This window comes from Lissotriton vulgaris, unplaced genomic scaffold (assembly GCF_964263255.1).
Source record: "Lissotriton vulgaris unplaced genomic scaffold, aLisVul1.2 SCAFFOLD_618, whole genome shotgun sequence".
Classification (NCBI taxonomy): domain Eukaryota; kingdom Metazoa; phylum Chordata; class Amphibia; order Caudata; family Salamandridae; genus Lissotriton; species Lissotriton vulgaris.
This window is the reverse complement of record NW_028240653.1, coordinates 632340-659929: the sequence shown is the minus strand read 5'-3', so window position 1 is coordinate 659929 and position 27590 is coordinate 632340. Positions and strand designations below refer to the sequence as shown.

General features: G+C 45.3%; 1 protein-coding gene across 2 annotated transcripts in view; it reads left to right on the top strand.

Annotated features, from left to right (window-relative positions):
* LOC147672917 (fucolectin-4-like) overlaps positions 1–27590 on the top strand; it is a 126202-nt gene that overhangs the window by 82350 nt on the left and 16262 nt on the right. For both annotated transcript variants that reach the window (XM_086947923.1, XM_086947924.1), the window contains exon 3: positions 3172–3475. In XM_086947923.1, coding sequence (XP_086804049.1) covers positions 3172–3475 — 304 coding nt within the window. The remainder of the gene's footprint in view (positions 1–3171; positions 3476–27590) is intronic.

The window sequence follows — 27590 nt, the reverse complement described above, 5'->3', positions numbered from 1 at the left end:
GAAATTTTGAATAATCTCATCCTCTGGACAAGCAGCACACCAACGTTCTTGAGAAATTATCTTATAATCAATCCCACAAACAAAATCATAAGAATGACTGAAAGATGGATCAGCTTGATCATCAAATTGAGAAACCAGAACTAATCTGGAAAGTGTGTAAGCAATAACATTTTCAGAACCAGAAATATGTTTGAGAGAAAAATCATAGCCCCGTAACACAACAATCCACTTGGAGATTCTTGGTGGAATTGAATCAATGCCTTACTTGAAAATACCTCACACAGTGGCTTGTGATCAGTTCTGATTGTGAAGGAGGTACCCCAAATATTTTTATTGTACTTTTTAACGGCCCAATAAACAGCAAGGGCCTCTCTCTCTATGACTGAGTACCTTAACTCATCACCTTTGAGACTTTTTTTAAACAAACATGATGGTGTTTTCAGGACTTGTGCCACCTTGATACAACACAGCACCAAGAACCTTCAGGCTAGCATCAGTAGAGATGATAGAGCATTTGGAGGAATCAAAATTGCGAAGTTTAAGGGCATTGTGTAATTTACATTTTATCTCATCAACTCTTTATCACATAACTTGTTCCACTCAAACTTCACCCCCTTTTTTAGTAATTCTCTCATGTTGAAAGTAGCTTCTGCAAAATTCTTAATAACCTTATTATAATATTCTGCCATCCCCAGAAAGCGCTTGAGTTCCGCTTTGCATGAGGGAGCAGTTAAATTCCTAATGGTATTGACTAACTCTGCCTTGGGAATTACCCCATCAGACGTAATAGAATGACCCAAGTAGTCTATTTTATCAAGACCAAACGTACACTTTTCACGTTTAATGGTGAGATTTTGCGAAGAAAGTCTATCCAACACCTGTCGGACTCTCCTGCCATGTTCAGATTCGTCACACCCATTGACCAAAATGTCATCCTGATATACGCATACTCCAGGGAGATTAGCTAAAACCTTCTCGATGACACGTTGGAAAACTGAAGCAGCGGAGACAAGACCAAAAGGGAGTCTGACAAATCTAAAAGTCCCAAACGGCATGACAAAAGCAGTTAAGTTTCTAGAGGATTGATCAAGCAAAATCTGATGGTATGCAGACGTCAAGTCGATGGTGCTGAACATTTTAGCACCAAGCACCATACTCAGGAAGTCTGATATGTTTGGAAGAGGGTATTTATCCGCAAGCACAAATTTGTTGAGCTGTCTGAGATGTACACATAATCTCAACGAGCCATCAGCCTTCCTGGCAGCTACAACCGGGGCTAACCAAGACGTGCCTTCAACATCTTCAAAGATACCTTGTGATTTAAGCCTTCTAACTCACTCTGCATTTCATCTTTAACAGTGAAAGAAATATTACGTACTTTGCTTGAAACAGGATGGACCCAGGAGACAATTTTATTTTGTGACAGTATCCCTTCCGACACCCAAGTTTGTCACCAAAAACCTGAGGATATTCATCCATAAGCTGAGCTTGTAGAGCTCGAGATGATCGAAGCACGAGCAGGTAATTTTAAATAAAAACGGGAGATCCACTCGAACAATATAACAAAGAAAAAGTCATTATTTAAAAGCTTTGTTGATGGGAAGAATAAAATCTGCTGCTTAGAAAACACAAACGCACCAAAGTAAAAGAAAAACAAAATAGCCCTTTTAATAGGGAAAATGTTATGCGCTTAAACAAGAAAGTTCTTACTTGGTGGTCAGCCGTTTAATACCAGTAGCGCTTCAACGCATTCTTACAGCAGCAGACTTTTCTCGAAGGCGTTATACGGCAGCAGGCTTTAAATAGTTCAGAGTAAGAAAAACAATGCTTTCCAAGTGGAAAATTTTGCGCTCTAAAATAAGAAAGTTCTTACTTGTAGGTCGGTCGTTTTTACAGCAGCAGCACTTCAAGACATTTTTACAGCACAAGACTTTCCTTGAAGGCGTTTTACAGCAGCAGGCTTCAAGTGGTTCAAAACGGATACGGTCTTGCTTGTAGAGTATAACCCAAGGTATCCTTGAACACACAGGCATGACACTTTCCTTCAGAATTATTTGGAATGAGCTGCTTTTTTCCCAGTCGTCGCCAGTGTTAAATAGATGAATGTTTTAATGAAGACAGGAGATGAGGTATTCTGTCTTAAAGTTTATTCTTTAGTTCATGAGTTTAACAGCTCAGCCACCCAACCGCCTCTGGCTCAAGTTCAGTCATCTGTCCGTCTAGATTCCACTCTAGAGCCAGGACAAGACTACGCTTTTTGAATTCATCGATGTCAGCACAGAGAGACAGAGAGATAAATAAGATGAAGTAACATTACAACACAAGGGTTTTGGCAAGCAGGCCTGGAGTGGGGTCAGAATAATAAAGACTTCATATATTTCTGTAACACAGATCTGGTTGAGCAAAGTTCCCTGCAGGCATCTGCCGTAGAAGAGCATAATGCACAGGGCCCTGGTTTACAATGTGGGTTTGAACATGCTGAGAGAGCTGGATACATTTTGATGCATAGGAAGCCCATGCAAAGCTACAGAAAGCACAGTGACATCCCTGACCTTTTAATGAACACTGGCTGTGCTCCCCCACTGGAAGAAGGGATGGATGGCTCAATGGCAGAAGTAGGACTGTATCCCTGAGGAAGCAGAGGTGAAACCCTCAGGTGCCAGCCTTAAAGTGCCCCAGCTGAAGGTGACATCCATGTAGAATGGCTGTGCTAATGAACCAGTCCCACAGCATGCCCAATATGAATGGAGCTCACTGTGCTTTTACTTGAGACGACTTGAAGGTGGTGCAGGTAAAAGTAATGCGTTGTGTGCAAAGTCACTGAAGTGGGACAAAGAAGTAAATGTTCTCTTTGTGAATGGTCACGTTGGTGCATTCTGGATATCAGCATAGATATGAATGTGCTAACTCAATATAATTATAAAATACCCTAAATGCGTCCTCTATCAAAATGCTTTGTTACAATCAACCCCTAGGCATGAAGGTTAATTGTTCACTGCATTCATGATTACAATATATATTTGACATAGGACCACTGAGTTTCATTACCTTGTGTACTGTTCTAAGAAATAAGCAGTAAAAATGTCAAGGCATACATATGTTTTAGGAATGAAGATTGCCCTATAGAAGCAACCACTGCTGGGTCTAACCTCATGCTCTGTCTACTTTCAGGTGAGAATGTGGCTCTGGGTGGTCGAGCCACCCAGTCAACTATTCTTGCTGGAAATTCTGCTCACATAGGTTTCCTGTCAGATGCAATCAACGCAATAGATGGAAATCAGGATCCCAATTTTGATCATGGATCCTGCTCGCATACAGATTATGAATATAATCCCTGGTGGAGGGTGGATTTACTGAAACCACAGAAAATTTATTCCATTTCCATCACCAACAGAGATGCTGTTCCTGAAAGGCTGAATGGAGCAGAAATTCTTATAGGAAATTCCCTATCAAACTATGGAAATAACAATCCAAGGTAAGGTGTAAACTTTGTTCACTTTTATTTGCGATTTACAGATGGCAGGGGCTTGGTTCTTCTGTTCAGCTGTAGCATATATTGTATTACAAGACTTACAATTCCAGTCCTGAGTGTGATTAGAGTAATGGATCCCCCATCTTTATATGAAGAGTGCAATTTGCTAAATACATAATTTAAACAAATATTATGGAAAATAAGTTAGAGTAAGTACAATCCTGTTACATGATTTACACTCTGATCACATGTAAGATATATTTCAAGGCGAGTGTACAAGTTTATGAGCTATACTTTACTTTTAAAGAGCTTAATTTAATAATTGTTTGGTCACAATCAATGTTACTTATTTGGAAATAAGGACAGTACCTCAATTTACTTTCAGTTTGTTTTAGGTATTTCCTACCACCAGTTCCTCATTTCCTTAATTTCCTTGTGATTACCTTTACTTCCTCCTTACTTTGTCCTCCTCTTCCTTGCGGAACTCTACTCAGGCTTCAAACTTGTATCTAAATAAAGCTTCAACTCCTCTCCTGATATTCACTAGCTGATTGTTGCAGCAAGTTTTTGATGAGGTCACTGATTGTACATACAGCGGACGCTTGACGTGGGCTAGTCAATGGCAAGTGTGTTTGTACTGTCCTTGCCCAATAGTGCCAAAGGCACAGAGAGTAGACCGTTGTAGGTATCATGGAGAACTATGCTCTCTCATTAGATGTGACCTGGCATGCTTCCTGCAGCTCAGTTCATGGTGTATGTTGTACATATTTAGTACTTATGAGTTGTGTGCTCTTAGACCTGATGAAAATGAGGGAACTGACTCATATTTTGAACGTATGATTTCTTCTCAAACATACTTTTGGACAAGAACCACTTGCTGTATTAATTTCCCCCAAGCTGTCACAGTTTACACTGCAGTTCTCACTTCTCGCCTGTGGGTTTCCATTCTCTACCACAAAACCTGTGGTTGGGCAGAGTGCAACATTCTGGGCAGAGACTTCCAAGTCTTAGGTATTAGTTTACAGGGGCAAGGCAAGGCATTCACGGAGATGAGATAATGATTCTTATTCTATTGCTTCCTGGCCTTATCTCAGTTTCTAGCAGTAATCGGTGGAGCACATGCATAGTGGGATATGTGCTCTATGGACACAGAAGCATGTGTGCACTTCCACTGAATCCCCGTCAGGTTGCAGCTCTCCAGACCTGCCTTAGAGGAGATGCACACATTACAAACCAGCAAGAATAGATACTCTCCCCAGGGTGGCAGTAATATAATCATCCTTTACCAGTTTGGTCAGCACAAAAAAACTTTAAAATGTATGTCCTCTTGCAACTAATGCTCCAGAACAGTTCACCTTGTCTTGGAGGCTGGAGTTTCTCTACTTTAGTTAGTTTGCTGTTGGTACTTTCCTTGGACCCTTCCTCAGGACCTCCAGGACTATGCATTTCTTGGTTGGGCACAGAGAGCAGAGCCCGGGGGCCAAATAAAGTTTTTTATTACCCCACGAGCCAGGCACTTTTTAGACTTCACTCACTATAAAACCCCACCACAGCACTCACTTATAAATTCTCTCACCCACACCACACATAGCCACTGTAAGTGCTCCCAAGTAACCGTAGGTCGCAGCACGCCACATCCCATAGAGGGGTGCAAGGACCCCAATGATGAAGCATTACACCAAGGGGCTGTTGGTGTATGAGGGGTACCAAAAACAACCAGTGTGTTCCCAACCATCGTAGGGACACCCCCTTCCCCCTTCCTAATGGATTCCTTTTGTTTATAAAACTAACCCAGGGAGAACGAATCCATTTAAGATAATTCTCTCCCTCCCCCTTTTGTTAACATTTGTATACAGGCAGCGCACAGCTGCGGGAGCTTCCCTATCCCAATCTAGACACATACTATCAACACATTACACACATAGAACACACGCTCAACTACACCAAGATGGAATCAGAACACGGACTCACGTTCGGCGAAGAAGTCATTGACAAGATCCTGGCGGCCCTCAACCCGTTTGAAGGGCTTAGCAGCACTGAACCAGGACCCAGTGTTGTAGGCATTCCATTGCTATGGTGTGTGGGGTAGCTAAATATTTGGGTAGTGCGTGGCAGACACGTACAAGGAGGTCCAAGCTCACCCCCCACCCCACCCAACCATCAGTTGGCACCATGGCAGGATATGTATTTTAATGATTCTCATGACAACGATTTATTGTATATTTTAGTAATTGTATAAATTGAGTAGTAAGTGATGTTGTATGTTTATATTGGATTGGTGGGTCTTTGCATTTTTAGCGTTTTAATGTGCTGGACATTTATATTTCAGTAATTTTAAACAAAATCGAGTAGTATGGGATGATGTTTGTCTATATAAGATTGGTGGGCCCCTGCTCTTTCATTTTTTTTAATGTACTGTATAAATTGTACACTTTTATGATGAAACTTTTTATCCAATAAAGTATAGCCGACTGGGATGAACTGATGAATCTGAGGAAATCACAAATAAGGGCAGCACTTCATGGCCTGCTAATGACCGCGTGCCTGAGGAACAAGATAGCACCACAGGGTCTCTTGGTCAAAAATGAGCACTTCATCTTCCAGAATGACAAAGTTTTCAAAAAAGAATGGTCACTGTTTTCGTGGCATTGTACACGGGATTGGTTGGTACTCATAGTAAAGACCGCCACAAGGATCACACAAGAATTGAAATTGGACATACAGAAAATTGAGGTACAACTAAAAACGTATATAAAACCTGCAGAGCTCAAAAGAAGGCTAGATGAACTAAACCAACAAATGGCTGATTTTGAAGCCACACTGAAGCAAAGCAAATTTAAAAAACTGGGCAAAGACAAAGATCGATTCACTCCAGAGACAGCATATCCATATACTAAGGATGACTACATCTCAAGGAATGTGAACAGTGACAATGAAAGTGATGGTTCCGACAGTGGTTCCTCCGGATCAAGCACCCACAGCAACCAACGACAGAGGGGCTATCAGAGGCGACAGGGCCAACAATACCCAAGACAACGAGGATGGCGAGGATACCAACCTCAACCATACTTTCCACATTTCACAGGACCAACACCTTTCACACCATTTAACTTTGGACAAGGACCAACGGGACCTATGTACCAGCCATGGGGCTCAGAGTTCGATCCGAACGTCTACTACAACCAGCCTTTTTAGGGACACGCCAAGAAACACGCAGAGGACGGAACAGAAAAGGCAACACAGTGATGTGGCAAGACCCCAACCAGGGAGACCCCAGGGTGAACACCAGAAGCATGACAGGGGCTCTGCAGAGCAACCCATCAAATAGCCGCAAGGGGACCTAGTGGTGAACATCACACCATGGGAACTTACGCCTACTTAGAGGGCCGTACTAAATAAAGGCCTGAGTTTTGTTCCAACTAAAAAATTGGACTCCTTCAAACTCCACACAGAGATGCAGGAATTTTTAAGAAAGATCAAGCTACAGGACTTCTTTAAGGATAAGGAGAGTGTCCCAGAGACAGACACAGGATTGAGACTGCAGTCGACCTTCACACCACCGGATGCCTTACTACCCATCGAGGTTTTGGCTTTCGAGAAGGCAGTAATGACTGATCTTGAGGATTTAGACCCGTCTGAACGCACGGTCTTTCACAACACAAGCAAGATGGAACAAGAGGCCATCCGTGAACTAACCAACAACTGTGACATTACCATAAAACCCGCCGACAAAGGCGGAGCCACAGTTGTACAAACAACAACAGCATACAACTAGGAATGCCTAAGATTGTTGTCAGATAGATGAAACTACACAATATTGACTGTTGACCCGACAGAATCCCTGAGAATAACCATAGGGGGGATGGTAGACGAAGCTTTGGCACAAAATTGGCTCTCCAAAAAAGAGTCTGAGTTCCTAATACAGAAAAGCCCGAGAACACCATACTTCTACTGTATCCCGAAGATACACAAAAACCTGGACAACCCCCCAGGGAGCCCTATCGTCTCCGGTATAGGTTCCATCCTAGAACCTCTCTTGAAGTTTTCAGATGCTTTTCTCCGCCCACTCATCCAAGGAACAGACATGTATCTAAAGGACACAAAATCAGTTTTACAAATGCTAAAAGATCTCACCTTTGATCCAGAGAACCAACTTCTGCTCAGTCTGGATGTCGAGAGCTTATACGCAAGCCTCCCACACGACAAAACACTAGCAATAATCGAAGAAGTCCTGTACAGCACCCACTGGCAATACCAGACTCTAAGGGGATTAGTAATGGAATGTTTTGCTTTGACAAAAAACTTTTTTGAATTTGATGAGACGATCTACCTACAGAGTCCTTGCACAAGCATGGGGAGTACATTTGGGCCGAGCCTAGCCGGACTGTATGTACACCACATGGAAACAAATAAAATCCTCAATCAGAACAATCCCTACAGACAACACATACTAACTTGGAAAAGATACATTGACAATATCTTTGTGATCTGGCAGGGGAACCACGAGATGGTCATTCAGTTCATGGATTGGCTTAATACCCTAGACCGCTTCCTCAAATTTACAGACTCAGTTTCGAATGAGACACTTGTCTTTTTGGATCTCAACATATACCACCAAAATGGGAAACTAGAAACTACTACACATTTCAAACCGACAGCAAGGAACTGTCTACTCAGATACAACAGTTTTCAACCACGCCATCTACGGATGAACCTCCCATACGGGCAATTCCTCCGACTGAGGAGAAACTGCACGCAATTGGACAACTATAAATCACAGGCCCAGGATCTCAAAGTCAAACTGCAAGCAGGACATTATCCAGACAGGATCATTAATGCAGCCATGAAAAGGGCTAGGAACAATAATAGGGATGCCCTTCTGGAGGACAGAAGCGGACCGATCACCAAACAAACAAGACCAATATGCGTCACAACATACAGCTCCCATTCAAATGAAGTGTCAAAAATCGTGAATAAACATTGGCGCATCTTGACATGTGGATCACTGGAGATTGAGAAACCAATGTATTCCCACAGACGTGGGAAGAACCTTAAAGACATACTAGTCCACACCCGCATAAAACCACAGCAACAACTTCCAATACAAGGAATACAAGGACATTTTCCTTGTGGTAACTGCGCAAGCTGCCACTTAACCAGGAAAAGTAAGCAGCTGACCTTTGCCAATGGAACAAGATGGGATCAACGTAAATTTACGAACTGCAACATCAAGAACGTAATCTACATGATTGTATGTCTCTGCAACCTCGAGTACATTGGCATGACCACCAGAGCCGTAAAAACACGACTCAGTTATGGTATATGTTATGTTATATGGGTATTTATTACCCGCACAACTACTCTTGAGTATCCTGGCGCGGAACATAACCACAAAGAAGTCGCGAGAGAAAAAAACCCAGCATTTTTAGTAAGCTTGATTGAAGAGGGGAGTTTTAAGGAGCTTTTTAAAGCTGCTAAGGTCTCTGGTATCCCTGAGAGTGAATGGGAGGGAATTCCAGAGGGTAGCCGCTTTGACCGAGAATGATTGACCGCCCAATCTTGTTCGCCGGAAGCGGGGAATTACCAGCCGGCGTTGGAAAGCCGACCTGAGGTGTCGACTGGGGACATGGAAAGTCACTCTTTTCCTGAGATAGGCGGGGCCAGTATCATGTAGGGCTCGATGAGTGAGAACCAGAGCCTTAAATTGAACTCTTTGGGCCACCGGCAACCAGTGGAGTGTGGCCATTTGCGATCTTATGCTAATGCGTCTGGGAATGCCTAGCAGAAGTCTCGCGGCCACATTTTGGATGAGCTGCAACTTGTTTACCAGAAAGGAGGGGGAGCCCAAATAAAGAGCGTTGGCATAATCCAGGCGGGACAATATGAGGGCTCTAGGGACCGCTTCTTTGGCCAGCTGGGGTAATAGAGGGAAGAATCTGCCCAGAGATTTAAGGGTCCCAAAGCAGGCACCCGTCAGTCTTTTAATCTGCTCTGAGGACCTCAAATCTTCATTGAGCCAGATGCCCAAATTCTTGGCTGGGCCACCTTCAGAGAGGGCACGGGGGAAATCAGGAGGCCAAACTAGTTCAGTGAATTGGTTTGGAAATTGGCCATATAGTATGATCTCCGATTTTCCCTCGTTGCATTTAAGTTTGGCACAGGCCTACCAGGTAAATACGGCCGCCAGGCACTTTTGCGCTGCAGCCGTTTCTAATGTCGAGTTACCCCAGGTGAAAAGGAGCTGGGTGTCGTCGGCGTAGGCCATAATTTTTGCACCCAGCTCCTCGGCCAGGTAGATCAGCGGGGTCATATAAATGTTGAAAAGAAGTGGGCTCAATATTGAGCCCTGTGGGACCCCGGTCTGAACAAGCCTGGCCGAGCAGGAGTACGGGGGCATCCAGACTTGCTGGTAACGGGAGTGCAGGAAATACTCCAGCCAAGACCACACAGCCCCAGTGAGGCCGATATCAGTGAGGCGGGCCAGGAGGAGTTGATGAGGGACCGTATCAAAGGCGGCAGAGAGGTCCAATAAGATTAGTGCCGCTCTGCCACCCTTGTCCGTACACTCCCTAATGGCTTCCACCACCTCCACCAAGGCTGTCTCCGTGCTGAAGGATGCCCTGAAACCCGACTGGGCTAGGTGAAGTGTCACAGACTCTACAACAAAGGCGTTCAACTGCCGAAAGACAACCTTTTCGCAGACTTTAGCCAGTGCCGGAAGCAGGGAGATGGGGCGGTAGTTGGCTGCGATAAGGGGGTCTGCTGATGGCTTTTTCAGGAGAGGCAGAAGTTTAGCTTGCTTCCACTGCCTAGGTACCACTGCCAATTGTAGTGACCAGTTTACCATAGCTGTAACCTCTGACCCTACACAATCTGCTACTCCTGCCAAAACTCTTGCCGGGCAAGGGTCCGAAGGGGAGCCTGATTTAAGAGATTTCAGCAGAGCAAGAATGTCCGATTGATCAACCATAGTAAATTTGGCGAGACTCAGTGAACATAAGAGTAACATCCGCTGCAAAAAGAGTACGACTAAGATGGCGGCTCACTTCCTAGAGATGGAGCACTGCGTCAATGAAATCAAATGGACAGTAATTGAGTAATTACCCATGGAACGGGGTCTATTTGAGAAAGAACAACGCTGGGTTTTCCGCCTGAGTACCCACATATCTAGGCTGAACGATGCCATTCCCTCAGGCCAACTAAAACCTTGAGCTACCCGCATGAGAAAAACATATCCGTATGTATCGGCCTGGATTCAAAGCCATTGTTTTACTTACCATACCTTTTACTTATTTCCCACTGACCTGACTAAGTATGTCACAACCTTATAGAAATCGGGCTAACCCGTTTTTTTCAGGCAATCTGTTTTTGTCAAAATATAATATCCACAGCACAGCAGACACGAACCCTATTCCACTTCGAAAAGAATTATTGCAAGTACAAGCTTGTCTGGGCATGCGCGGCGAAAATCAGGACCTCGGAACCCAATGCGCATGCGCTTCTCTTAGTAAAAAAATGACTGCGCATGCGCGGTCGCGACAAGAGCAGATAGAAAGCCTCAATTACCGTCAAACCAAATACGGGCATACCCGGTTCCCCAGATTGCCAATAATTCAATTAGGGGCGAGTCACAAACAGTATAAAAAGGGCTCTTTGCAAACACCACGGCACAACCAACCGAGCCGGCGTAAGGGGCAGCGAAGAGGGATTCTCCTCATAGACTCGTGAGTAATACAAACCCAACAGAACCATCTTACCACCCCTACGAATATGTAAGTACCGGGCAAAGCAGTATTTTTGTCTATTCCTTAAAGGAGCAAGGAAGCACGAGTAACCCCTATGTTAATACGGTTTCATGGAGTAGTAAACTCCTAACAAAACAGTATGTTATGCCCACTGTGAGCTTCACAGAATTTTCTTTTTCTTTTTCCCACAATGAGTTTATGACTCAGCGAAAATCCCAGGGGCTGACCACAACCCAGAATTCGCCTAAAAATAGAGTGTGTGTTTTATGTTACATGTGTGTCTGTCTAGTATTTGTCTTTTTTATATATATATTTTCGCTACAGGCACGTTCTCCATGTGTAGAATGACACTAACGTGTCTAGAAATTCGAACCGCACCTTTTTATGACTGTATCCACGAGTCAACACGCCTATGGTTTTTTAAGAAACGGACAACCTGAAAAAAAAATGTTGTCCTTCTCCTTACAGGTTAGCTAAATAGCGGTTATCCAGTAGGTACATTATATTACCTGCACTTGTAAATTTCACTTTTTTAGCATTTAAAAATTCTGAAAAAGTAGAGAAACGTGAGTAAGGTGGGGATTTGTGTACCCCAGTCCTGAAGAAGGTGTTTTTACACCGAAACATTTTGACACACACATAGGAGGTGGTGCACATAGGTTACGCCAATACCTCCTCTCTCACCTTTTTATTAGTACCAGCCCGGGGGCCAAATAAAGTTTTTGGTTACCCCACGAGCCAGGCACTTTTTAAACTTCACTCACTATAAAACCCCACCACAGCACTCACTTATAAATTCCCTCACCCACACCACACATAGCCACTGTAAGTGCTCCCACGCAACCGTAGGTCGCAGCACACCGCATCCCGTAGAGGGGTGCGAGGACCCCAATGATGAAGCATGACACCAAGGGGCCTGTTGGTGTGTGAGGGGTACCAAAAAACAACCAGTGTGTTCCCAATCATCATAGGGACACCCCCTTCCCCCTTCCTAATGGATTCCTTTTGTTTATAAAACTAACCCAGGGAGAATGAATCCATTTAAGATGATTCTCCCCCTCCCCCTTTTGTTAACATTTGTTAGCAGAGCATCTTAGTCACATATGGAATACTTGCAATTCAGGATAGCCTCATGCTTAAAATATTTGCTGGTAATATGAATTAAAATGAGAGAGTAGTGCTCAGAGTAATGCCATTACTGATATGTAATTTAAGCATTGCTGTTTCTCCCCTCCATATCATGAATGCATACCAAATGAGATTTAGCAAGCGAATAAAACATGGACAACCGGCAGTGCATGCTGAACAGAAATAGTTTTGTTTATAGAAAACAGAAATTCTACATTCCCCTATTGCTTCATAGGGGATAGAACCCTGTATCCAATAAATAATTTTTACTTCTGAGAGCCTATAATGCTTTGAAAAGTTAGCTAAATCAGATCATGCAGCTGCCCTGCAAATCTCAGAAATCAAAGCACCTTTCAACTTTGCTACTGTAGAAGGCGTACTATGGGTCGATCTTTCTTGAGTTGCCAATAGACAGAATTGACGCTCAACTTCATAGGCCTTTGTATTAAGGGACTTGAACCACCTACTCAAAGTTGCAGTTGCAGGTTTTTCTCCTCTTCTTCCTGTGTGCTCATAGTCCAATAAAGGAGTGAAGAGAGAGGAAGAGAGAGGACTGTGGGGCAGTGGGCAGCCAAGGTCACATTCAAAGGACAGGCGTGGACTCGAGGGGCAGGCCTACTTCTTCTACTCCCTCTACTTTCTTCCTGAGTCGATTGAGGTGACCTCGCCTTTCCCTGTCAACTTCAGCAAAAGGTGCGGTAGTCTCTATGGCAAGATCTTTCGGAGCATGCGCAGGGTGTTGAAGCACGATGATGAGACGGCGTTGACTTGTCTGGTCATCGAGAGGGAGGAGTCCAGGATGAAGCCTAGATTACGTGCGTTGTCCGTTGGCTTGGGAGTGGTGCCCAGGGCAGGGGGCCACCAGGAGTCGTCCCAGGCGGAGGGCGATGACCCCAGGATGAGGACTTCCGTCTTGTCTGAGTTTAGTTTCAGGCGGCTGTTCTTCATCCACTCGGCAATGTCTTTCATCCCTTCGTGTAGGCTGGTTCTGGCGGTGGCGGGGTCGTTGGTGAGGGAGAGGATCAGCTGGGTGTCGTCCGCGTAGGAGATGATGTTGAGGTTGTGTTGGCGTGCGATGGCTGTGAGGGGGCTCATGTAGACATTGAAGAGGGTTGGGCTGAGTGATGATCGTTGTGGTACACCGCAGATGACTTCGGTGGCCTTGGATCTGAATGGGGGGAGGCGGACTCTCTGGGTTCTTCCGGTGAGGAACGAGATGATCCACTCCAGGGCCGCTCCTTGGATTCCGATGCTGCTGAGGTGCTGCACTAGGGTGCGGTGACAGACAGTGGTGAATGCTGCGGAGTGGTCCAGGAAGATGAGGGCCGCTGTTTCCCCGTTGTCGAGCAGGGATCTGAAGTAATCAGTGGCTGCGATGAGGGCGGTCTCGGTGCTGTGGTTGGCCCGGAAAACGGACTGCGAGTGGTCGAGGGATCCATTTGTCTCGAGGAAGGCGGCAAGCTGTCTGTTGACGGTCTTCTTGATGACTTTGGCAGAAAAAGGGAGGAGCGAGATGGGGCGAAAGTTTTTGAGGTCGGTGGGGTCCGCTGTTGGTTTCTTCAGGAGGGCGCTGAGCTCGGCGTGCTTCCAGCCCTCCGGGAAGGTGGCGGTGTTGAAGGAGGTGTTGATGATATCCTGGAGATGGGGTGCGATGATGGAATCGGCCTTGTTGAAGACGTGGTGGGGAAAGGGTCGGTTGGTGATCTGGAGTGGATGGTGTTCATCGTGCGGGTGGTGTCTTCGGTGCTGACCGGGGTCCAGGTGCAGAGAGTGGTGGCGGGGGCGTTGGTTTGGAGGGTGGGTGAGGCATAAGCGGAAAATTAGGGAATCTTAACACATTAATAACACAAGCCCAACTGGAAGCAACCTTGATCTGCGGCTGCGGGCCAATTGTTGAGAAACTATCTTCCCTCCCTTCCATGCTAACCAACCTCATTGAAGACCTGAAAAAGGATATGACAGCTGCAATGATCCACCAAACATAGAATCAGATGTCTTCAAATACAAAGCCCGGAGAGAGCAGTTGTCAACAACCCACACACAGGAAACATGAGAAGCTCATCCGAGGAAGTCTCCGTCACCTGATCAACACCTCCCCAAGCTGGAGGCATGCTGGCTCTAAACGCTAAACAAAGGAGGAAAGGCTTAAAAAAAGACAGGACAGACCCAACTAACCACCAATCTACTTTTCTACCTCAAAAAACGAAATTCACCTGGAATCTACTTAAGTCCAACCCCCCAAACAGCAAGCAACCGAAAACCCCCCAGCCAGGAGGCAGACTGAATTAGTAGAGACTTAAAGGAGGCCACTAGGCAGCGCAATGCAAACGCAGAAGCCAAAAGTGTAAATGCAGATATCCAACAAGGAGGCCTAACCCTTCCCCCCCTCCTGGGGAGAAAGCTTGACCCTCCGAACCCTACATTTTTCATCTAGCGCACTATCAAACATGCAGACTCATCCCAAACAGGGAGACTCCACTGCAGACCCAGAGGACCCCAGAGTCTACACAAAAAACAACCACAGGGAAAGTACAGCCTTAAAAACAGAACAGACAAATTACAGGAGCTGGGTTACAAGGACCACAGACACCTACAAGCCCAATGCGGACATTCCAATTTGGCAAGACAACACAGGGGGTAAAGTGCCAAGAGCAGACGGCACAGAAAGGCCATTTGGTCAGTGGTGAATAGGAACCAGCCCTATCGCAGCACCCATCACCCAATTTCGACGGTGCAAATAATCTATGGTGACGGGACACCCAACCAGTGCTCATCAGGACTGCAACCGAGTGGGTGAGATTTCTCAATGGACAATTCCACCGGTCTCCAAAAAACCAAGGCACCAACCTCCTGAAACTTAAATTCAAGTCTAAGGGAAACTGTGACACCCTGAATACCAGCAACATTTTGCAGTTCATATCAACTGTTCCAGCTCTAAAAGTTACAAAAACAACCAAACTACTTTCAATAGAATTTATCAGTTCAGACAAGCATTCAGAAAGAGAGACTACGAAGACCACATGGGGTTCACCATCGCTGGCAAATAAAGGTCTTGATGAACATGAAATGTTCAAGTCATGGTACATAACCATATCGTGATACCACAGTGCAGGATATCCTTCCCCACTACTCTCCAACATAGAGATCAAAAGCTGCAATAATAGGAAAACTCAAAGTTTTTGTACTTAGGGGGAAGTGGTCCCCATAGCCAAACCCAGCACTCATCTCAGTAAATGCCTGTGACCCGTGAAACTCAGCGTATCACTAGGACCATTAACTGGTCTGGGGGATCCCAATGACAAAACACGAAAAAAGAAGAGACACCTCGACATATTAACACAGTTGTTTGCCTTTGCTCATGGAATGTCATTGGTTTAAAAAGCAAAATAGCCGACTCTAATCTGTACGTCAACTCATTTTACATAATTTTGTTGCAGGCAACATGGATGACCGAACCATTCCAAATGCAGGGTTTCACATGCTACTATACACCAGCAACTAAGAAATCACAATACGGCCACCTATCAGGCAAGCTGGCCAATTATGTATCAACAACTAGAACAACCACTATAAAAGAACTCCCCTCCTCCTCAACAATTGTCAATGCAACCACGATCACTCTCAGTTCCAAGGTGAAAAAGGAGGAGGTTCTAATCTTCAACGTCTACATAAACCCTCCAAAAATCCAAAGATTCAAGGCATCTTGTGGATAGTCTACTGATATCCATGAAGAAACACGACACTCCCAATCTCGTACTTTCATGGGAATTAAACTTTCATCGCTAGGTTCCTCAACAGACAAAGAGACATGGGCCCAGACCTCGGCCTGGAACAAAACAAAAACCCCCAGTGCAGAGGAAGCACAACAGCTTGACACCTGCTGGAGGACATGGAGCACATTAACCTCAGGGCACTCAGTGGCAGATTTCCTAAAAACTCCCCATCAGCAGCCTCCTACTACTCTAAAACATATGCTCAACATTAGACTACACCCTGGTCTCCCTCCCATTGTTTAATAGTGTAGCCACTTTTTGGCTTGGAGACAAGGTGGACAGTGACCACCGACCTTTGTGGCAACTGTTGATCTTTTTTCAGGGCGCCCACTCTCCAATAACACAATCAACGTTAAAATAATTAAATCCTCTCTAGCAAACACTGGGGAGGTGCTTCAAGTGGCGAAAGCATAATTGCAGAACTAAAACAACCATATATCCAGCACATAAGCAAATGGTAAAAATTCACCACAAATCTATCAAGTATCTTTTCAACAACAGTCAAATACAGGCCGCCACACAACCTAATGGAAAAACAAAATGGCTTACCAGAGCCCTATAGAATCCACTAAAGGACAGAAAATAAACAAGAAACAAAAACCCTGAGACTCCTGAGGCATAAACGTAAAGATCAGTATCTCATATTATTAGTACAACAACAGAGGAAAATGCTCAAAAAGCTGAAATGGGAACACAAAATATCCAGGGAGGAGGGCCTCTGGGCAAAACTCTTACAATACACCAAAACCAAAAACAGAGCACACATATGGGAAACGGTGAATAAAATAATGCGCCCATCACATGGAGGAGCAACAGCTTACATCACCAAAGAGACATGGTCAGACTTTCTGTTAACCCATTTCAACCAACAAAGGGGGATCGGGCTGGGAACTGCATCACGTGGCCTAACACTGAAGAGGAACACCAGAAAAATCTCACCTGCGAAATTACCACAAACTATCAGCAAGTGGACGAATTGTCTCAGATCGCAACTATTAAACGTCAGGTTGCTAAGGCAAGAGAGAAGGAGCACCAGGTCCAAATAGGATCCCTCCTGCCCTCTTCAAGCAAGACTCTAACTTCTGGGCAGCATCCTTAGATTCCCTATTTCATGAAGCCAGACAACTAGGATAACTACCGGCCTCCTGGAAAGGCTCCATTATTGCTCCCATCTATTAAAGCAGAGAACAATCTGCTCCAAAGAACTATCACTTAGTGGCCTTACTTGACAATGAATCCAACCTTGTTACAGATTATGGACAAGGTGAAGTCATCAAAATAGACACTCCACCTATGCTTTAGAGACTTCAAGGCAGCATTCGACAAATTAGATAGAGCTAGACTCTGGAAGAAGCTGGCACATTGGAAAATCCAGCAAGCACTGCTTGACATGCTAATATGCTTACGCAAAGACTTTTAGGTGCTGGTAAAACTGGGCGATGGTACACATATGTCAAGGTGCATCCCAACCACCAAAGGGCTCAAACAAGGATGTGTGCTACCCCAAATCTGTTCAATCTCTATATGGCAGACCTGACACTGACCCTTGACTTTTGCAATGCGCACGCTTCGAAGATCGGTGGTAAGTCTTTATCTAGCATCTTATATGCTGATGATGTCGTTCTAGTCAGCCACACGCAAGTGGGAATGCAATGCCTCCCACATGCTCTGCATGAATAATCAAAAGACAATTTCCTGGAAGTAAACCTTAAGAAAACTAAACCAATGTATTTGCTAGCTAGCTGGAGACGATAAAAAGGAAAGGGATGGCCCTTGCGATAACTTTGAGGCACTTAAAATCCAAGCTGACAGGCCCAAGGCTCACCCCTCTCCTCCAGATCGCACATGCCAAAATTCTGCCCACCATTACATATGGCACTGAAGCACTAAGAACCAGAGACTCAAAAACACTGTACAGCACACTAAATAGGGCTTACAGAATCATGTTCGACATTCCATCATATGCCTCCGCAGCACAAAAAACAGGTATTTGACAAACCTTTAGGAGCCTCGCAACGAAACACTCCTTTTCTGCGAAATTCTTCCACCCCCCAGTCAATTCCAACTGTGATCCTTCCTGCATGAATTCTATGATCATGATCAAACTCACAGATGTGGGATCTAAGCTTTCCTCTCACACCAATGTGAAAAATAACACCAGTATCTATTATGTGATCTGCAAATTGACCACTTCCTGGAATACAGCAACGTAACCACAAGCTCCTCTGGAACTCCCTGGCTTATTATGGTGGCGTTTCCTCCCTACTATCACAAAAATGACCAGAATACAAAGACACTTAGAAATTCATTATTTTCATGTTGTACCAATTGTTACAAAGCTTTTGCAACTGACTCCTCTATTTTAATTATTGAGGTAGAAGGTACAACATTGTTGTGCCATCTTAAAAATTGCCCAAGCCCTAAATATAAAACAATTGTGAGACGACGAATATCACACACCTTAGTGTCAAACTCAGACAAACATAAGAAAAAGTGTGTGAGAGAAAGATGGCGCCTCACGGGTGCACCACCAACGGGAACCTGGCAGGTACTCCCCAGGATTGCCCTGATCTCATCATTGGCACCATCAAGCTCAAAGGAAAAATGTGTCCAGATAACAAACAATACAATGTGTTTGTGAAAAGTGTGCAGTGTGAATAAACCACAGACAACACAAATAGTGTCAAAACAACATACAACCCACAAACAACCACGATATATGCCTTTATTCTGTCTCCTTCGTGTTGGTTGTGGAATCTAAAAAAGTGGGTATGGCTACTCCTAATCCAACCATACTCTATTTGCCGACATGTTTCATTGCCATATAAATTTTTGGCAATTTTTGGCAATTTCTTCAGGGCTTAACACATTTTTAAGCCACTGCACTGGACAAACGTAGTCTTCACAACTGTAAATAAACACACATATATACACCCGCTTTATAAAGAGCAATAAAAAGGTTTTTATTTTATTTTATTGAGTGATCCCAAATGTACACAATTCCATACTATTTACCCTCAATCGGCCAACTGGACTCATACCAGCAGACAGGGCGAAACCCTCCTGTGTTTCTAGACGACTCCAACTGTGAGTCCCCTTATGCTCCCTTCGATAAATTTGGTGCAGGGGATAAAATAGCATAAACCTTAAAATATCATGGGCAGTTCCTGCAAATGCTTTATAAATGACCACTACTCTGAACCTCATTTATAAAGTAGGCAGATGGCATCTCAGTTAGGATGGAATAATTCACTCTGTAGTCCAAGTTTACTTTAGGCATTTGGAAATATTTTCTGCACTCGGTCAGAGGCTTCCATTACAAGCATGATTGTTGGTATACAGCACAGGCGTCACAGGCGTCATTGAAGGGCATGGCATGGCATGCGCTCACAGCATTCACTTGTCTTCTGCATGTGCTTGTACGGGCGTGGCAGGGGTGGGTTCACATCGGGAGCATCTTAAGCCCCTCCACTGGAGTGAATGCGGCTCTCGCCTTGGATGGTGACCTTGATTGGCAAACTTGCAGTTGGAGTGGTGTCTCTTCACCCAGTCACAGAGATCCACATTGCACTATCAATCATGCCATATTTGGCTCAAGGACTGTGGGAGCCAACATGAGTGTATGAGTCCAGAGTCCATATTAATTCGACTATTTTCTTCTTTCAAAAGGCAGCCTGCGGCAGGGCTTTTTAACTGCAACTGCTGCAATGGTTTTATGGGGACTAGAGGAGCGTTAGGGCTGGAGGCAGTAATAAAGTCAGCCTTGCAGCACTGGGATATGTTTGCTTGTTGGAGTCAGGATAATGACCATACAGGGAAGCTCAGTGAAATAAGATGTAAAAAATAAAGCCATTTCATAGTCCTGGGAGGCTTGAATACAACCTCAAGCGTGTTGCATGCTCATTGCTTCATTTTAAAATCTTGTTTGTGCAACATGGGACCTAAAAAAAATGCAACTGCATTGGATGATGTTTTATAAGTTTGATTCAAGTCATTTAATTGTACAATGTAAATGTAACAGACACCTTCAATCAATCAATCAGTGACACTTATAGAGCGCGCTCCATACCCGTAGGGTCTCAAGGCGCTGGGGGTGGGGGTGCCGCTACTGCTCGAACAGCCAGGTCTTCAGCTTCTTCCTGAAGGAGAGGTGGTCTTGGGTCAGGCGTAGGTCGGTCGGGAGGGAGTTCCAGGTCTTGGCGGCCAGGTAGGAGAAGGACCTTCCTCCTGTAGTCGCTCTTCGGATGCGGGGGACGGCGGCGAGGGCGTGGTTGGCTGATCGGAGGTGGCGTTTGGGAGCGTAGAAGTTGATCCGGCTGTTGAGGTAGCTCGGGCCTTGGTCGTGTAGGGCTTTGTGTGCGTGGGTGAGGAGGCGGAAGGTGATTCTTTTGTTGACGGGGAGCCAGTGAAGGTCTCTCAGGTGTCCGGTGATGTGGCTGGTTCGTGGGATGTCGAGGATGAGTCTGGCTGAGGCGTTCTGGATCCGCTGGAGTCTCTTCTGGAGCTTGGCGGTGGTACCGGCGTAGAGGGCGTTGCCGTAGTCCAGTCGGCTGGTGACGAGGGCCTGGGTGACGGTCTTCCTGGTCTCGGTGGGGATCCACCGGAAGATCTTCCGTAGCATGCGTAGGATGTTGAAGCACGCCGAGGAGACGTTGTTGACTTGCTTGGTCATGGAGAGGGAGGAGTCCAGGATGAAGCCCAGGTTGCGTGCATGGTCTGTTGGTTTGGGTGCGGTGCCCAGGGCTGGGGGCCACCAGGAGTCGTCCCAGGCGGAGGGGGAAGAGCCCAGGATGAGGACCTCCGTCTTGTCAGAGTTCAGTTTCAGGCGGCTGGTCGTCATCCACTCGGCTACCTCTTTCATCCCTTCGTGCAGGTTGGCTCTGGCGGAGGCGGGGTCGTTGGTCAGGGAGAGGATCAGCTGGGTGTCGTCGGCGTAGGAGATAATGCTGAGGTTGTGTTTGCGTACGATGGCCGCGAGGGGGCTCATGTAGACGTTGAAGAGGGTGGGGCTCAGAGATGATCCTTGAGGGACGCCGCAGATGACTTCGGAGGCTTCTGATTTGTATGGTGGTAGGCGGACTCTCTGTGTCCTTCCGTCGAGGAAGGAGATGATCCATTCCAGTGCCTTGTCCTGGATTCCGATGTTACTGAGGCGCTGTACTAGGGTGCGGTGGCAGACCGTGTCGAATGCCGCGGAGAGGTCTAGGAGGATGACCTTCTTGTACATAAACAAACCATGGCATTTTGCTTTTTCCATGTAAGCTGCACAAGGCAGCACACACGGACAAAAGCAAAAACAATGAGAAACAATGCATTTCTCCTCGTTTTGCCAAGTTAAGACCAGGATTTACCTGGTCTTAATTTTGGAGCTACCTCCTTTGTACGCCACCCTTGTACATAGAGGGCAGCGTCAAAATGAATTGGTGTTGCGTTGAAACATCCACCGCAACACCCACTGCCCACCCTTTTCATGCTAACCACAGCATGAAAGGGGGCCTTGAGTACAAGGCAGCGTTAAGCCAAGTTATGTGGCTTAACGCTGCCTTGTACATAAGGTGCAGCCACTATCGCCACCACAAAGTCTGTAAAAGTTCGGCTTGTACATATGCCCCTCAGTTTCCTGTATTTATTTAAAAGGTTTTATATAGCGCTGAATAGAGCCGAAGGTATCAGAGCGCTTTACATGAAAATCAACAAAGTAGCAGAAAAAGATCAACAATAACAAAATACGGCAGAGGAGGAGAGACAGGGAGGATAGGTGGAGAGACGCAAGGAAGTTTGTCTAAAGACCGACTGGGTAGGTGACGACCAAGGAGGGAATCCAGGGCTTATCTCCCCTATAGCTAAACCAGGTAGCTCCATCGGGCATCAGTCAAAATTGTTCAGTCTCAGTAATTTGAGAGTGGATGGAGGAAGAGACATAGATAGAGGGAAGATGTGGGAAGAGACGACAGGAGAGACGCAAGGAAGTCTGTCTAAAGACCGACTGGGTAGGTGACGTCCAAGGAGGGAGATCCCCGACCTGTCTCAACAATAGACAGAGTGGGGGCTAAGGGTCAGGACAAGAGGCAGCAGAGGTCAGTAGCAGGGAAGTGGAGAAGAGTAGACCATGGAGGGATAGGGTGTAGGGGGAGGAGGGAGTGTACATAACAGGTCAGGAGATAGCATTAGTCCTAAAACCAGCGAGAGTATGCTGTGTATATGGTTCTGTGCATGACCAAACGAGTTTGTGCTGCGTAATCAAATACCAGAGTGGAGCTGTAGCAGTGGAGCAGCGGGAGCTGCGAGAGCTGAGAGCCGATAAGCCGATAAGCCAAGAAAGCTAGGTGCTGGCCAGGTGGAGGCGAAGCAAGCAGCCAGCAGCGGAGCAGCGGGAGCCGGGAGAACCGGGAGCCGGGGGAACCGGGAAACAACGAGTTAGCTGTGAGCTGCATTTTGCCGTGAACCTGTGCCGCAAACCCGTGCCGCTGATAGTGACAGCAGCAAGACATCGCATCAGGTCTAAACGAGCGCTCCCTGGGGCGTGATTCAGCTTCGTTGGAGCGTTGAAGCAGTTTTTCCCCTGAGCCGTGAGCAAGGCGAGACTTGAGCGTGATAGAGCCCCACGGGCGCCACCGTGAGCAGGTAGGCACCGTGTAGGCATTACTTAACCGCATGTGAGTGAGAGCGGACGTAAGCCATAGAGCCATAGAGCTGCGGAGCATTGTGGAACACTGAGCCATTGAGCCATAGTACCGTTGTTGCCGCTGGTGCAGAGGGTGTTCGGTGACTGCGTGCGCTCCGTGAGGGCTCTGAGAGTGCAGAAGCACCTCGCACGCCGCAAGTGCTCTACAAGTGTTGTATGTGGGGTAAGAACCACAAGTGGACTGTCATCTGATCTATTTAATTGGATGAGAACGACCTCACTCTGAACCTATTCAAGCAAGAAGGTGTTAGAGAGATTCCGTGAATCTCCCTGAGACTCTGAGATTCTGCGCAGCTGTGAGGAAGCAGGGTGGCAGGAGCCGGGAGTCGGGAGTCGGGAGATATGAGCCGAGGAGTGACTGTAGTGACTATGGAGAGAACCTCTGAATGACAATCTTCAGAGAAGAAGGCCCCCTGAGGTTTTGGGGGTGTTAGGACTCGAGCTGGTGATATTGGTGGCCAGTAACAAGTCGCATATTAGCAACGAGTGCAGCAATAAGTGTACGTTTTGTTGTTGTTTTCCGTTCAGTCAAACAAGAAGTGTGTGTTCACTTGATATTCTTTATCCTTTATCTGCTATCTGTTATCTCTAACCTTTTTATCGTTTCTGCCGGTTCACCTGCACCGCCACAGCCACTATAGCCCCGGCTGCGAGACGGGGGTCGGCGTGCGGCTCTTGTTGAATCGCTGCTGAATCGCCGATGCCCTGGGTGGGGAGGCGTAAGGGGCGAAGCAGTTGTGAACTGTACACTACAGGGCTGTGACATTTATTTCTTCTTAATAATCCTTTTATTGTCTAATTATTTTTTATCTTTGTATACTCTTTACGACTACTTGATTGGTTGTTTGTTTTTTACCGTAGCCACGCTTGTCCTACTATCTGGAGTCTGTTGTATAAATAATCTTTAAATAGAATGACAGCGAAAAAACTAAGGTCTGGGTGGTTACTGGTAGGTAGGACTTGTTCAAAGACCAAATAAACCCTCTAAGAAACAATGATGTTGCAGGTATGCTGTCAAAAGGAAAATGTGAACTGTATAGTCTATGGGAAAAGGGAAAGGATAGAGCCCCCCAAGCAGCAACAATTAATGTAACCGCTAATAGAGATGGAGGAGCATTTGTGAGTGCGGGTAGCCATTACGTTGAAACCGTTGGTCCCTCTCTGGTTGAGGAGGCTCATAATATTGATTTCACGCTTGCGGATCTAGATCCCGAGCTTTGTAGGAGACATATCGCCAGCGACTCTAGCAAGGTTATAGAATTAGTAAATACACCAGTACCAACAGCCCCTATAGGATTTCAATTATTTAGTAGTACTCCATCTAATAAGTCTAATAAGTCTAATTACTCTTCATCACAGTTCCATACTTCCGCTAGTCCTGACCTAAATATTACTTTTATCCGACCCAGTCAATTCACTAGGAAGGATGTATTAGTCTCAGATTCCTTATTATCCCTAGAACATCTACTATCCTCCATTTTAAGGGTACTTGAAAAATTCGTAGGAGGTTCAGACTGTGTGTTGGAAACTGTAACCCAAATATTAATGGTGCTATTAAACAGTAAACAGGAGAAGGAACTTACAGCCTTATTCATGAAGGCTAAATCGGCTCGCAAAGGGCCGGATTCTGAGAATCCGGCCCTTTGCGAGTGCGATTTTTGCATTTGGGATTCAGCATCCCAAATGCAAAAATCGCTAATTGCGATGTCGCAAATGTGCGAGGAATTACATTTAAGGAATCTCTATTAGAGATTCCTTAAATGCAATTCAACATCCAATTTAAATTTGCGAATTCGCAATTTCTTGCCGCAATTTACCGCGAGGTCAGACCTCGCGGTAAATTGCGAAAACTCAGAAAAATGCATTTAAATGCATTTTCTGAGTTGCATGTTACACACACACATGTCCTTTGGACATGTGTGTGTGCAACACCTGTGTGAAATGTCATTTGAGGGGTGCTACAGGGTGTCCTGTGGACACCCCTGGCACCCTTCAAATCGCAATCTTATTTGCGATTAGCTAATTGCTAATCGCAAATAAGGAATACTCCCCATTCATTCCTATGGGCCTTTTGGCCCATAGGAATGAATGGCGAGTTATTCCTTATTTGCGATTAGCAATTTGCTAATCGCAAATAAGGAATCGCATTTTATTATGCGATTCCTACATGATTACCTTTTTGCGAGTCCTTAATAGCGAATCGCTATGATTCGCTATTAGGGGCTCGCAAAACGGCTCCTTCATGAATAAGGCTGTTAGTTTAAAAACTGACTCTAAACATACCGAGATGGCGGTAAAGAAAGAAAAGGTGGTGGAGAACTTGTCTGAGAACGCTAACTGTGATTTAACTCTTATTGACCTTGATGGTAATCCCCCATCTTTTGTGCAAAAGGAAACAGTGGTCACAATAGAGAAGATCCTTGATTCCTCACCAAAAATTCCAATAGCTGATAGTATTCACGAGCTTGCTCAAGAAGTAAAAAATCCGGCGGACTCTGGAAAAGGGATAGATAAAGAGCTGTTTCCTATTTCTAAGACCCATGTAAACGATGAGAAAGAGGATGTCCTGGATTCATCGTGTTTAGGAAATAAGGAAAAAAATGGGAAAAATAAAAAGCAAATAAGGAAAAAGGCGAAATCAATACGAAGATTCGCAAAAAAGAGGCAGAGGAAAACCTGTTTTAAAGAAAACTTAGAGACCTTAGTTGAATAGGATTCCTCCCAGGGGTCGTTGCACAATGTATCACAAGCTATGAGCCAATGTGACAAAGCCGATCAGGTGATCCCAGAGTCTAAAGATCCTGTGATATGGACATTGTTGACTTGCAAAGCTCCCCCCTCATCTACGACACATTCCATATCTGCTCCTCACAATATCAAATTTGAGGGGTTACCATGTGTTAATATCGAGGTGCAGCAGAGGCCTGCTACCCTAGTTTCGTCCGCACTCAATCCCTTGGCTATGCCATTCCCGGACATGGAAAGAAGTAAAAGTGAATCTAAAATACTCAAGGATGTCCGTGTGAGTGAAAGCTTTGACACATTCTACTTAGACTTTTTTCCTTTGTTTGATATGGATCTAATATTAAATAGGTCTCTTCTCCTTAAATGTCTATTGGAGATCGAAAGCTTGAAACTTATCCAAAGCAGCGATATGAGTCTAGTCTTGATCTTCAAAACAGACGTTGGGTATAGAACGAAGGTAAGGTTTAATTCTAAAATTATCGTAAACCTTATACTTCAATGGTCAGAAGGTCTGCAAAGTAGGGGGATTGATGTCATCCCGTTTTTAGAGAAACCACAAAGCAGAGTTCTAGATAATAAGCCTCAGACAATTCTGCCAGATTCAGACAGTAGAGATCGCCCTCTTGAAATGGAGGACTTAAAAATCTGTATTTCGAAAAATGGCAGACAAGTGAAACTCATAGACCCTATCTCCCTCTCCTCTCAACGGAACTCCATAGAGGAGAGCCTACATTGGAACTGGCTACCTGGAGTCCCGTCGAGCAGTTCTAATAATAAACTCCCCCTGCATCCACTCTTTTAGCAACAAATTAAAAATAATATCCTGGCATGCGGCAGGAATAAAGAATAGTAGGGAAAAGTTGCAATTTTTACTTATATTAGATGCAAACATGATCTGTATCCAAGAGACTTGGTGCACAGAGAAATTACTACTAGGTAAGGATTACTTTGCGCTAGATGGCATAGCAATTCCATCCAGGAGAGGACATGCAAGGGGCGGGGTGGCATGCCTGTTGTCTTATAAGATCAAATGGAATTATAATTATTATATAGATCCTAGCAACCTTTTTCAGGCAATAACATTTTTTAACTTTGACAACGTTGGAAAATGTGAACTCTTGATTCTGATAAATGCCTATATTCCACCTGACACCTGCCACAATGCACTTTTAAAGAAGGTCCTCTTATATATAAAGAAAGCCCTCGAAGCAGAACCTCCCCCACATATAGTTCTGTTAGGGGATCTAAACTGTAGATTCTCCAATTTTAATCTTGATATATTCAGAAATAAGGTTATAGAAGAATCCTTGCAGTTCCCTCAAGCGCTCTTTCCACAAAACATTAGGACAAATAAGAGAGGGAAACTGCTTCTGGATGAATTGACAAAAGTCGATGGTATTATAGTAAATGGAAGGCTACCCTCAAATATACCGGCAAACTTTACCTGCAAATCGAATAACTGTGAATCCATCCTAGACTATGTGATACTGGGAAGTACCTCTTATTTTCTTCTGAAAGATCTTAAGGTCTCTAATGCTCCTCATAGTGACCATAAAGTACTAACTCTCACTGCAGATTTAAATCTTATTCGGTCCGATCCTTGGTCGTTAAACAGTGAATTTGTTAGTTTTGATAAGAAATCAGGGAGATGACACTGGGATATCAGGGCAATTAGGGGTTTGAAAAGTATATTAGAGGCCGCTGTGGAAAACTTGGCTAACGTGGAGTGGTGTGGCTCACTGGTTAGAGGCAGCAGACCCGGGAGCAGAAGTCGGCCGGGACCAGGGTTCAATTCCCGACGCGGCAGGGTCATGGACTTGGGTCAGTGGACTCGATAATTCTCGCTTCGGTGCCTACTCTAATCAGGGGTCCCACTTGGCAACTCTGGGCATTAGCTTGCCTAATCTCCACAACAGCCCCATCAACGCTAGGGATGCCTGGCTCCACCTTGGGGACTCCCAGCAGGGACCATCCCACAGGGAAAGCCAGGATGGGTTCCCCAGCGTTATACAGCGCCAGGAAACCTACGGGTAGCAGTGCGC